The sequence below is a fragment of the Photinus pyralis genome, unplaced genomic scaffold, assembly GCF_008802855.1.
Source record: "Photinus pyralis isolate 1611_PpyrPB1 unplaced genomic scaffold, Ppyr1.3 Ppyr1.4_LG1, whole genome shotgun sequence".
NCBI classification, from domain to species: Eukaryota; Metazoa; Arthropoda; class Insecta; order Coleoptera; family Lampyridae; genus Photinus; species Photinus pyralis.
In genome coordinates, this window is record NW_022170249.1 from 8953916 (window position 1) to 8967924 (window position 14009).

The 14009-nt window shown below is 38.3% G+C and overlaps 1 protein-coding gene across 1 annotated transcript; it reads right to left on the reverse strand.

Annotated features, from left to right (window-relative positions):
- Positions 1-9011: 9011 nt before the first annotated feature.
- On the reverse strand, positions 9012-10886 carry LOC116171893. The gene has a single exon (XM_031488964.1). The coding sequence runs from the start codon at positions 10884-10886 to the stop codon at positions 9012-9014; it is 1875 nt and encodes a 624-aa protein (XP_031344824.1).
- Positions 10887-14009: the final 3123 nt, after the last annotated feature.

Below are 14009 nucleotides of genomic sequence, written 5' to 3' on the forward strand. Positions count from 1 at the left end.
AACAAAATCTTTTATTCAATGTCCTTTCCGGTTGCGTCTTACGTCTCAACACATAAAAAAGAACCACCATAATAGGTATGTCGCAGCGAAGGAGCCCCATTCGTACCACCCGGGCCGAACATTTGGAAACGGCAGACGCGAAAAATGACCCTTCTCCACAACTATTTCGGAGTGCCAACTCAGTTTAATCGCAATTGAATATCAGGGCACCACCAAAATGAGACTAAATCAATAAAAATAAACGAGAGGCCATAAAATAAATATGAATCAAAAGTACTTATGGCACCCTATGAAACTAACATGGAAAATAACGGAACCAAGCCCAAACAGGATAAGTAACTAATAGCATTGAAGTTATAAATTCAATGCTAATAGTTATTTACCGCGCTCTGGGAGTCGCTAACTATTTTACTAGCTCGAGGGTTTTCGCAGATATAGTCAAGTGCTAAATTAATGGCCGCTAGCTAATTCCGCCTGGTAGGTAGTGGCATATGTTGGGAAGCTCAGCGACCCTAATTTCGGAGGTATGCAATATGCATGCCTGAGTCTACAACCATGGCCGCTCTAGTGCCTTCCATCGTTTTCGAACCGTCAACGTAAATTCGTTGTGTGCTATTAATACCGCTTTCTACCCACTGACACCTGTGAGCAGGGTGGACTTTGTCTTTTGGACTGGGGGCTCTCTCAACGTTACCCTCCGACAACGCGGTGTGTACGTCATAGATTCTTTTAGCTTCAAGGAAAAGTAGTGGAATGTTGGAAAGTACCTTTAAGCTCCTCGTAGGAGTAGTGTTATATGCACCTAATATCCTTTAGTAAGAATGGCCTTTGTATATTCTCGGAAATGCGCTTGACTCGAGACTTCTACTGCCCCATATCTCCGCTCCATATAAAATTGCAGGTCGGAGGGCCTGGAGGTACATAGTACCAATGGTATTTTGGGACGATTTTCACCAGCAATATGAAACAAGTCATAGTCACACAAATTGCGCGTTTTGGGAATGTGAACCACGCACATCTCATAGATTGATGTGTTTTTTTTAAAATCGAACATATAGTAGGGGAGCTAGCACGAAATCCACTGAACGAGAATGATCAAAATTTTAACCGATGGAGTTCCATTTTGCCCTATCAGAGTATGCTAAAATCGATCGTCTGCCGCCTCAGGTCATATGACTTAAGGCGCTGCGGGTACTTCTTGCGGTACCAATTCTGAAAGGTTGTTTTTCGAAAAATAAGTTATACACCAAATGAAAACGTTGATAATAGCTCTTAAAAAAATATTTTAAAAAATCGCGCGCATTTGATAACTCCGTAAAAAAACAATTCTTAGTCGGTTTTTCACGAACTTTCTACGGATATAACTAGGTTACGGTTGGACGAGTGAAGCTGATTTTTTTTACAGACTAATGAGAGGTACAGCCAATGACTATATGAGAGTGTTTCTTTTTTAAATTTTTTCTCTAATTATAAGATATCTTATAATGTTAAGATAATAAGATAATCTTGTAATTAGAGAAAAAATTTAAAAACGAAACACCGTTAAGTCATTAGTAGTACTTATCATCAGTCTGTAAAAAAAATCAGCTTCACTCGTCCAACCGTAACCTAGTTATATCCGTAGAAAGTTCGTGAAAAACCGACTAAGAATTGTTTTTTTACGGAGTTATCAAATGCGCGCGATTTTTTAAAATATTTTTTTAAGAGCTATTATCAACGTTTTCATTTGGTGTATAACTTATTTTTTTGAAAAACAACCTTTCAGAATTGGTACCGCAAGAAGTACCCGAAGCGCCTTAAGTCGTATGACCTGAGGCGGCAGACGATCGATTTTAGCATACTCTGATAGGGCAAAATGGAACACCATCGGTTAAAATTTTGATCATTCTCGTTCAGTGGATTTCGTGTTAGCTCCCCTACTAATAGGGAAATTACATTGCATGCAAGCTCCTATGTTCGCATTTTAAAAAAACTCACTGTACATATTTATTCCGCACGCTAATGTAAATACCCGCAGATAGATAAACGGAAGATATCGTCCGGTATAAGTTATTTTGCAGGTACGAATCTAGTACTTTATCCGAAGATGGAAATACCGGCCCTTAATAATACGTCATTATAAAAGTGAATGTTACAATCCAAGTGGTTTGGTATTGGTGTCAAAGTTGTAGCTATAATAGTCAATTAATTGTGCCCACCGTGAAAGACTAGCGGAGGCAAACACCTTCCCGTGGTAAAGCTGAATTTATAGTTCCGTACCCGCAACACCGTACCGTAACGTTTTTGCGCGTGAACATTTATAATTCGCGTTATCGTTGCGTTAGTGCTTGTTCACAATGGACATAAGCGTTACAAAAACATAACAGATACATAAAACATAATATTGACATAAGACATAATTTTACGCAGGTGGAAAAAGTGTTCACAGTGACCGTAAGATTATAATTATTATCTGCGTAGGCGCAAATCCAAAATTTAAACTCGGCAAAACGTCAAGAACATAGCAATATTATTTGTGGTGTATATGTGTGTGTCACTGAGATGGATGGAAATTTCAACAGTTTTATTGCTTTTACTGTTAAGAAGACAGAGAGACAAAGTTGTTACAAAACAAAAACGGCGTTGGTGGGTCAGACCTATAAATCGAGACCGAGAGAAAAGGGGAGAATTTAAGCGTGTCTAGAAATGAAGCTGCATGATGAAGAATGGTTTTTTTCATACACCAGGATTATTCGATCACCTTAATAGGTCTTTTGTCCCCTTTATTAAACAATTAGGGTTTTAATCGCACCAAACTAATCAGTAATTCGACGTCTATATGTTGTCCATGCCGTGTTGGATATAATCAAAGAACAACACACGAAGGACCAAACAACACCAAACTATGAAATAATGCGCCAAAAACTATGTACCAATTTAAAAATAACCAGATTATGTTGGCAGAAGAGATGTCATCGACGTTAGACGTAGTAACTGAAATGTCAAACCAACAGCGCAGTGCTGCATCTTTGTACCCAACAGAAATACACCTAATTCCACTAGATTTTTCATAAAACCTACGTAAAGTTGAAACCGACCCAACTTTATGTATTTTTTATGTACCCTTTCGGTAGGACATAAAACATACGCAAACATTTACAAAAAAATAAAAATTATGTAATCATTGTGAACACCTACGTTGGTTTGCTACTATTCAACATTATGAATTATGCATCTGTTATGTTTTTGTTACGCTTATGTCCATTGTGAACAAGCACTTAGAACGGTTACGGTACGTAGGAAATGCCCAAATCTTATTTCTTACGGTAAATCGTGCTAACGCGCTTGTGTTCGGTAGTATTCGGATAATTCAAACAGTTGAGTTTATTCTGACGTTCGTTTCGTTTATTTACAATAATTATTGACACTTTTTTGGTTATTATTATTTTGAAATACACGTTACTCTTACTGACAGATGACATACAATGACAGAATTCGTTTCGCACTAATGCGCATGCTCATCTCTTACCACTACGGTAACTATAAATCGTATAATTTTCGTTAACGTAAGATTTTACGGTTCCGTTCTTACGTTCTTACGGATACGGAACTATAAATCCGGCTTAACTTCGAGCTTAACGTATAAGCCGACTTTGAACTGGCTATGAAACCACGCTAGGCGCTTAGGGTACAGTTAGCATCCCACTCTTCTCGATCCCTCAGCCGAAGAGAGCGCGTCCGCCCACCTAAGCAAACTATTATTTCCAGCCAACAGACGCCTCAAATATAGTCAGCGGCAAAGGCGTGTGGCGGACGAAGCGACCAGGACAGGGGACGCAATAAGCACAATAAGTAGCCCTATACCTGAAACCTATATGAAAGCAGAAACCCGGAAAGGCATGCTGGGCGAGTTACAGCTACTATATATACACTTTAAAATGATACACGTCCTGTATGTATTATTATCTTTATCATTTATAGAAAAACCATTGATTTTTTCATGTTTATTAATGCAGAAAGGTAAAACCTTACACCTGGGGGAGTTGGCTACAGCCCAAAGCCGGTAAGGATGGGCGGGCGGAGCTCATCCCAATTTAACTGCTACTACACCAACAAGAAAATTAGTTCTCTTTTTCTACAATCGAACATGAATGAAAATGCCCCCTGGAAAAATAATAAATGACTCGTGGGTCAGTGACCGTTTGGCATTGCACATAGCAGTATAAAAAGGATCAAAATTTAAAAAATGTGTAAATTAACTCCGTTGTCCGGATAAGTGGGGTTCTACTGTACTATGGTATTTTCCCAGATACTGACTTCCAGTTCTTTTTATACAACAGTGTAAATTTATTGCAGCGCCATCTAATGCATAAATCCACAAGCGCTAATTTTACAGTTTTGGAAGATACACGTTTATACTGCTGCTCAATAGGGGGCGTTTATGAACAAAAATCACAGATTCTCTTACTACTCAAATTCTGATATAAATTCCTTACCTATGACCCATTGGCCCGCCCGCCTTGTTCGCACCGTCCAATTTCGGAATGTCCTTCAATTTCGTCTGCTTTTTTTTTGTAGTAGGACATTCCTCTCCTTTGTTGTTCTTGGTGCATTTTGTTTCAAAATGTGGGCGGATTTTCCCGAAACTAAAAAATCAATTGGGTTACACGTGCTATTTCTTTCGCAAAAAAGACTGATAACGTGGAAATGCGCTTTTTATTGTAGACGATTCTGATAATAAAGTGGAGTTTTACCTGCGCATTGTTATTACATAAAATTCAGATATACCTATCAAGAAACTTGCACCACGCAACGAATCCCTTCTTTAGTTACTGAATGTGCAATCATTTATTGTTTTTTATCGGTTACTTCTTGTGCAATTAGGTAGTTGTCTTTTAATTTTAGTGGTTTGTAAAAAATGGTAAACATTTGTAAGTGTCCAATAATTCGGGTTTGATGAGAAATTTAAACGTAAAAAGGTAAGATAAGGAGCTTCATATGTTCTATCTAACAAGTATTATTTAAAAAAAAACCTTTTTGTTGGAGGTATGTGCAGTTTTGGAGCTACAACTTTTTGATCTGGCCTCCTACGTGCCTGAAAAACGGTCACAACCTTTCTTTTATCCTCAGGAACATAACCAATTTTCAATGCGGCCGGACGTTTCTAAACAAAGTTATCGCGCACACAGACAGACGAACAGACAGGCAGCAATATAAAATTATAAATTATAAACGATCGGGAGGATAATTAATCTAAAAAGACATTATGTAAAATTGCCGTAATTAGCAGATATCATTTATAGCGAAAAATTGGTTTATTTTCATATGAATAGCAAATTTTATCTTAATTTATAGCAATGTCACTAAATACACAATACGCTTCTTTAATATTTGTGCGTTATACACATCCAATAATTAATTTCGTTCAAGTAATGTAAGAATTTACATATAAAATATAAGTGTGGCCAAACTAAAAGCTAACTAAGGAAATATTCTTTATACGAGGAGATAAGATTAGCAGAGAATTGTAACGTTGAAATATCTGTGCAGTAAAATATCTGCCTTTGAGAGTGGGACAAATGGGTGGAGCTATAATTATTCGTATCTATATTTTAAAAGTAGCGACATCTGAGCGGACTCACTTGTCATAACTGGCGTATGCAGAACCTTAATTTTCGCCCACATGAGAATCGTCTCAATGATGCCGCCTTTCGCGACGGCGTCAAAAAATTTTTCTGATAGGTCGCATGTCGATACGAAATTATTCACCTGCAACGACATCGTTTCCTTGCATTGGGAGTCAAAGGACGGATTGACGATTAGACAGTTAATAAAAATCCACATGTGATTCTTAATTTGACCCGGCTTAATGGCGACGCCGCCCTTATTTTTCTTCTTTAGAAGCTCGTCGACGTGCTTTGTGATCATGTCGACGACGTGATCGGCGTGCTTGCCACCTTTACTCGTGGCGATGCTGTTCACGAACGAAACCTGAAGAGTAAATTGTGAACAACCCATGTGAAGTTATATATTGATAAGGGTCATTTAGATAGATCCGGTATCCTTCTCCTCTTCGTCGTTGAAGTTGGACGAGGTCAAGAGATGGCCAAAGATCATGGTGGGTGGCCAGTTGTATGGTTCAAGATAAATTTTTTCATCCCCCTAAAAGGATGTTCTTTTCAAAAATCGAGAATATCTTGGAAACGGCTCAAATTGTCTTCTATTTTGTCATAAAAAAAGCTCTACTAATTAATATCAGAAGAGAACTTTACCCACGTCAATAACGGTAAGTTATTTTACATTTTTTGATTTGCTTAAAATAGTGGTCGAGGAACTTCCATATTAATTTTCTTGAAGTAATTTTAATATTCCTAAAGGAATCGCCCTACGAGCATGGCATGCATATTTGTTTAAACCATCGGCATATAGGTTTATGCGCGAAATTGGAGTAAATTACTAGTACATATACCTACACCACGACCAAAAATTGGATAATTGCACATTGCACACAATGCGCTTTAAAGTTGTAAGAGATAAATCGAATAATTGAATTATGAATGAAGAAGGGAGCATTCCATGTATACAGGCTTATTCAAATTCGAGGGCCACCATGGGGATCTCGGGAACTGTAAGAAATAGAGGTTGGCAAAGTTGAGTAGTTTGATACTTAACAAAATGTCGTTTTGAAACTGAAAAAATTCCGACTACTTTCGGAGATATCCAGAAAAAAAATGACAAAATCGTTTTTATTTGTTACCTAAGTTATTTAAAAAGATATTTCAAAATAAACGGCGCATAATTGTGACCACTTTTTTCCATATACAAGATGCCAGTTTTAAATTTTTAGTCTGACGTTTCGTCTCCGGTTAACCATCATCAGCTTCGTTTTTTCTTATGAAAGTCATTTTTACTTTTTGTGTCATTTGATAGAGCTTTTTCCTATCAATAAATGGTGCTGTTAATCCGTAAAAACGCAAGAAACTGCGAACGTACACTGCCCACGACAAAGTTGCCAGACAAAAAAAGAAGATATTTTAACAGTATTACTTCAGCCTTCTTTTGACGAATGTCAAATTTGAAATACTCGGCGGGTAATAACTTTGTAGTGAAATCGTTCCACACCAAACTTCTCTTCGAATCTAATTAGGGTACATTATTCGTATACTAATAATTAACACAAGTATCTCTATAACCTATAACTGATACTGGCTGAGTGCTCTCGATTTCATTTGGACTTGTACTGACCCCTTCATATGCGGTTTATGAAGGCTCCAAAACGGCACGAACAATTTGCTCGTCTCCTAGTAGATTGCTGGCCATCAAACCCTGCCTTGCAACACCAACACTATAACCACAGATATACGTCGTATATCTGTGCTATAACTATACGTTTTTCACCTATACAAATCTTAACTCTTTCCTTAAAATGACTATACTTATGTGGTGAGTTTATTAAATTTATTAAATGTAACAATCTGAAAATAAAAACTTCTCATAAAGCAGGTACAATTTATGGATAAAAAATATTTACTCAAGGATCCAGTGAATATGCATTTAATACTCCAATCTTGATTTTCTATAGGACAATTCAATTCATCTCGTATAGCAGGATGTATTTAAACTGTAGAAAGGTTGCCATATTTTTATTGAAATGTACAAAAAGAATACAAAACGGTTTTCTCAAAATTCACTCAAATTAAATTTGACGTGTGGTTTCCAGGCAAATTGCGCGCTTAGAACAAATGCGCATGCCCGATCAACATGTTTGTGATTTTCAGCGAGTTATGATTAAAAAAATGGCGACCGCTTGCAAACAGTTTGACAATTAGCAATGCGTTCAGTAAATATGCTTATATAAAAAGCGCAAACGGTTTGCAAACAGTTGGTTCTGGTGAACGCACCCATTATATTATAATGCATCATGTTTCATTTGTTTAATTTTCCAAGGCCTACCTAAAAGTGTAGGGTCCTTTTCCAAACAATCTTTCGCGCCACTGACAAATACCGGAAATACGACAAATAAGATACAGGTTAAGCATTTTTATTTATTAATTAATAATAATCTCATTTTCCCAATATTTGAGGTTAAGAACAAGATTTTGAAAGCTCGTCACAATAAATTAAAAGATCCTCATTTTTGATCACCCGTTACCTTGCCCGTTATTCCACACCGAAATGACATTATTCTCTTGATTTATCTCTATCTTAATGCAATCCATCTTCTTGTCCCTCTGTTTATTATCGGCGGCATTCACGAGGATCTCATCGAATTTTTTATATACCTACTGTACCGGACGAAATTTCCGGAATTAACTTCTAGTAATTACGTTGCACAAATGTGCATAACACGCTGGACCGACAAGTAGTTTAAATATTAAGGGTCTATTCTTTAACCGACAAGGGTGTTATTTACGAGTTAAGAAATAGAACCTTTCATATAATTCATGACTTCCTGGGAGTCATCCGAAATGTACTTTGTTGCACATGTGTTGTACAACCGGTAGTTTCGGACAGTAGGTACACCACACTTGGTAAGATAAGTCGAGTTCGGTTCAGCGATCCTTAAGATTCATTTTTGATTCTAAAATAAATTATATTTTAGTTGTATTTATTTTACTTTCACCCGTATCCACAACACCTACCACACTACCATTTCACAAGAGTTACACCTAGGGTAAAGACGTATAAGAGTACGCACTTAGTGATTGAAGTGAAATAATGTCCTCATTTTTATGTAGATATATTGATTTAATATGTCTTTGGTAAAAATGAGTGTTTCATAATTTATTATTAGTTATTACCACACTATGTTATTACTTAAATATGAGATAATTAACTTTATTTGTAACTCTGTATATGCGTACTCTTATATACATAGACTTGTATAAGAGTACGCATGACAATGCTAAAGAGTACGCATATACTTTTTGAATGTAAAAGTGGTATGAAGAATCAAATATAATGAGAACAAACGTTTATTTAGAGATTATAGAAAAAAGAAACAATAGAAATAGAAAATACAATCAACTTATTCACTCTTCACAGCTGGCACAAACAAAATTTCCTGTTACATAGGTTGTACATGATTCTTCCCACCATTTGTTGCATTCAGAACATTTAATCCAGTCATCTTGAGACTTGGAATATAGTTCCCCACATCCTGGACAGCTCACGTCCTTTTCATCTTTGTCATTGTGTTTTTTCTTTTGCTGTTTTCGTGATGTTCCAGATCCTGAACTACTAACTACTAATTTTCTTTTCATTTTATCTGCTTTCCTTTCTTGTTTAGTTGTTTTTGCTTGAACCAGTTCCTCTAGTTCGTTTTTGAATGGGGTACTGGATAGTATTTCCGATTTCTGAGATCTAGATTTACAACGATTTGGCTTATCTTGTATTTGCGGCAAAGGTAAAATATCTGAAACTGGTATCGATTGATTGAAATAATTTTCTTCCACTCCTTGCAAAGTGTTTGGTATCACCACACCATCTTCACACACTATTTCACTATTGATAATATCTAATGATGGTGTCACGTGCATGACATCGTTGCTGACTGGTGGTGGTGTTATGTCCAATGGAATAGATAATTCGGCCTCCGAAATTTCTTCATTAGGCTGGTTATTTGATAAAACTGTGTTAATTATCACGTTCTGTTCCATAGCTTCGGTGACATTATTTTCATTTGTATTAGAACTGGTAGGAAAATCTGTGACCAAGGACGGTGCAAAATCAAGATCATCAAACTTATCTGGATTGTAGGGATAGATTCCAGTCGCCTTGAATGAATTTTCGGCCTTTTGAATGTTTGCAACGGTAGTGTAAGCAATGTTAAATAGTCCGGCGACTTGAATTTGTGTTATCACCTTCCCGGGATTATTTGTCATCCATTTATCACATTCTCTGCTGTATGAATTTTTCAAAGGGCCAAAGAAGCCAACGTCTAGGGGCTGCATCTTGTGGCTTGCATGGGGAGGTAAAGATAACAAATCTATGTGATTTTCCCTGCAATATTGTATGGCTTGTAAATCGCGATGTGAACTATGGTTATCAAGTATCAAAAGTATTGGATTTTCAGCGCTAGGTTTGGTGCAGTTCTTAAAATGAACCAACCACTGGCAAAATAACTCTGTATTAATAAATCCAGATTCAGACACCATTTTATAGGTACCCGTTGGTGCATTTAAAAAGAGCTCCTCTTTCATTCTTTTCCTGGGGAATATCATTGCTGGAGGAATGTACGTTCCTGTGGCGCTCATACAACATACAGCGGTTACAAGCTGTCCTCGGTCAGCACTCGCCACTTTTCCCACCAGTTTCTTACCTTTGCTACTTAATACCTTAGGTAATTTATTCGGCACTGTTGACAACCCCGTTTCGTCCATGTTGTAAACTGAACTTGCTATGTATTTCCTCTTTTCGTACAAAATTTTAAGATTTTCATAAAATCTGTTCACCTGAACTTTATTGAATCCCATGATTCGACCCATTGTACATTTCTCTGGTTGACGAAGTGATATATTATGCCGGTGACAAAAACCTTTTATCCAAGATGGGCCTGCCATTTTTGTGATTTTGTTGAATCGATGTTGAATGTTATTGACTTGAGCAAACTTAAATGCTGCTATTTGTAGATTCTTCTTAGTAATGCCATAAAATCGCGAATCTAAATCTCGTACCTGCTGTGCCAATTCAATTTCCATATTTTCAGGAATATCACTTCGAAATCGCCCTAACGATTTCGGAATAGTGCCACATTTTAATCGTTTTCGTAGGGTAGCTTCATTTATACCCATTTCTCTAGCTATACTTCTCTTACTACAGCCTTCAGTGATTTTACGCTTTATATCTTCCAAATTTTCCTCTGTAAAAACCAGCTTTCGGTCACTTTTTCTTTTGTATCGGCTCATACTCGTTTACTAGCAAACTAAAAAATAGGAAATTATTAAGACTATTTCGCTATTTAGACAGTATAGGAAAGCATAAAAACCTTCTCGTGTATAAGAGTACGCAGTGCGTGCTCTTATGCTTTCAAAACTGCGTACTCTTAGACATACGTCAGAATTTTGGCATTATAAGCAATGTCTCGAAAAAAATAGCCACCCAATTAATTGTAGCTAAGAAAATAGTACGTAAGGTTATTTAGAAGCAAGAAATTGCATTAATCAATCTACAGAGTGAACACTTACCTCCAAAAACACTAAAAACTGACCCCTAGAAACTACAGTGTGAACAAGCGGGAACTTATAATCGCCATATTGTAAAAACAGCTTTGGTAATACAGATATCTGCTTTTGCCTGTATTAGAATGTGCAATTTACAATGGGCCGAGCCGCTCAAAATATCAAATAGATGGGAGTATATATTCAAAATAAAGGTGCGTACTCTTATACACCCGCGTACTCTTATACGCCTTTACCCTACCCCCGCCGTTTACCCGCGTTTACCGAGTTTATTAGGAGAGTTACATCTACTCCCGCCGTTTACCGCCCGCCCGGGGTCAGGGAGAAGCAGTTAAATTGTTGAGAGAAGATCTCCGCCTGCCCACCCTTACGGGCTTAAGGCTGTACCACCACCCCCTTGCTAGGAAACCACAGTCAAGGGAACCCACCTCCAACCGACCGCCAGCACCAAAATTACCGGGGAAATCTCTCTTTTCAGAAGCAACTTCCATGGATTGGTTGTTACTGCGAAATTAAGTTAATTATGATTAAGTTATTATGTTGAAAATGTAAATATTTATGATGCAGTATATAAATGCATTTAAAGCCAGTAGAGGTCAGGCAAACAAAGCGCATAAAAGTCTCACAAACCTATGGGACTCCGGGACATAAGTGTACATAACATGGGATGGCAAAAATAAGCGGTCAGAGGGAAGTAAATCTGCGGATATGGCGGCGCGAAATGGCAATACAAACACCGAGGTCACCGTACAAATCCCCAAATCGTATATAAAGACTACTGCGCGAGATGCTATGTTGGCCCAATGGCAAAAAGTATAGGACGAGACCACAAAGGGGCGGTTCACAGGATTCCTCCCACGAGCATATACTTTACCATTGCCCCTACCCACAGCGCACCAACGCGAGACAACTATTACAGTTAAAGCTACAACGTTCCCAAAGAGAGCTACCCACGTTAAACTTAGCAGATATTAAACACCCGGAAGCAATATTGGACTTAGAAACGTTCTTTAAGGAACTCATAGTTCCGACGGAGGACGAAGATGACTAAGTAAGGTCTTATACAAAATTACGTTTCTCTTTCCCTGTAAATAAATATACGTCGCCCCCCGCCCCCCTTTTAAAATCATTTTAAATAGGATACACGTATACCTACATGTTTCCATTTTATAATGATTTTACTGTTTCAGCAAATAATAACGAATACACTCTTTTTATCTAAAATACATAATGGCGATTTTTAAAATGGCAAGTGGTCAAGACTTAAGTCCACAAATACAAAAGCCAACCTAATTTCCGTCAAGCACATCATAGCGCAAACAAATATAGGTACTCGTACATATGTTTCAGGGCCAGTGCCGGATAAAGGGGGGGGGGGGCAAAAGGGGGCAAGTGCCCCGGGCGGCACTCAATAGGGGCGGCAAAAGTCGGCATGGTTCGTGTAATTTTAATTTGGTAATTTGGGAAGAAGAGCGGCAAAATACCAAATTTGCAGGGCCGCCCAGAGGGGGGGGGGCAACTGGGGCGATTTGCCCCAGGCCCCCGATTTCAAAGGGCCCCCGTGTTGGCCGTGGATCTGTGAGGATGATTGAAACAGCAATAGAGTTGCCGTTGCCACATTTTCATTTGTACGGCCGATGATTTTTTGCGAAGAATAGAAAATGACAACATGTGGCTGTTCCCGGTAAAATAATGCGGTAAATCACTTGTCGGCATAATAAACAAGTAGAAATTGTGCACAACTCTTGTGCAGATAAACCGCTTGGATATATTTCTCCCAGATGTACTAATTCGACAATCCGCTCTTGAGCAATGACCCCCGCATTCCCCCGTCTCATACCTTTATTGAGAAGAAGTTGCGGAGGGAAGTTATTGTTTGTAGAAACCAATTCCTTTCAATGAGACCTTTCATTAGAATACCATGAAGGGTAAAACGTGTGTTCACCCCTTTCAGCAAACTTTCGTTGATAAAAAATTTCTAAAATAACATTTTCTTTGAAATTTTTTCTATTCCAAAACAGGGCCCCAAAATTTACTTTGTCCCAGGCCCCTGAAATTGTCTGGGCGGCCCTGCAAATTTGCCCCATAAAAACTTCTAGATCCGGCACTGTGAATGTCTGCCATAACTGTCTAGTGGTAAAGATACTCGGCTTGCAACCGGAGGGTTCGGGTTCGATTCTTTGCGTGAACAATTTTTCTTAAAAATGCATATCCCAATTCAGCGGATTAGATTATTTGTAGGTTTAGGCTCGGGTGTAGGTTTCTCAATGTTGTCTATCTGGCAGCAACTGCGGGCCCGTAGAAGAACGCTTGTAGAAAGACGAGGAGTGTACATGTACCTATACCAGGGCCGTGTATAATTAACGGACGGGGCTACATGATGTGGGATCGGCGACATCTGGGCAGCATCCCTGAGCCTGTTATACTAACGCGGTGATGTTTCAGTTTTTTCGTATCTTGTACAGTTTTGGTCCGATTGCATTCCAATTGATGTCGTCGGAAAGATCTTGTAAACGCGCACTGCGTGGCGGAATTTTATTTTTTTTTTCTTAGGAGCGAAATTAACCACATTTTGCAATGCACGTGTCTTCAAGAGGTAGAGTCGAGTTTGAGCGCCCAAAAGGCTCTTAGAGCTCGAATTGCGAAGCTCTATATGAGAAGAATGGGACGCCGGAAGTGGGTACCGACGAAGGGATAATGTGGTTGTCCCCGACAAGATCTTACTAACGGCGGAGCCAAAACCTTAAAGGCGAATTACGGGGGAACGATACCGATAAAAGGCATCTGATAGCCTTCGACAAGATGATGGGGGTCAAACAGTAATAACTGATCTACCACACAAAGAGCTGA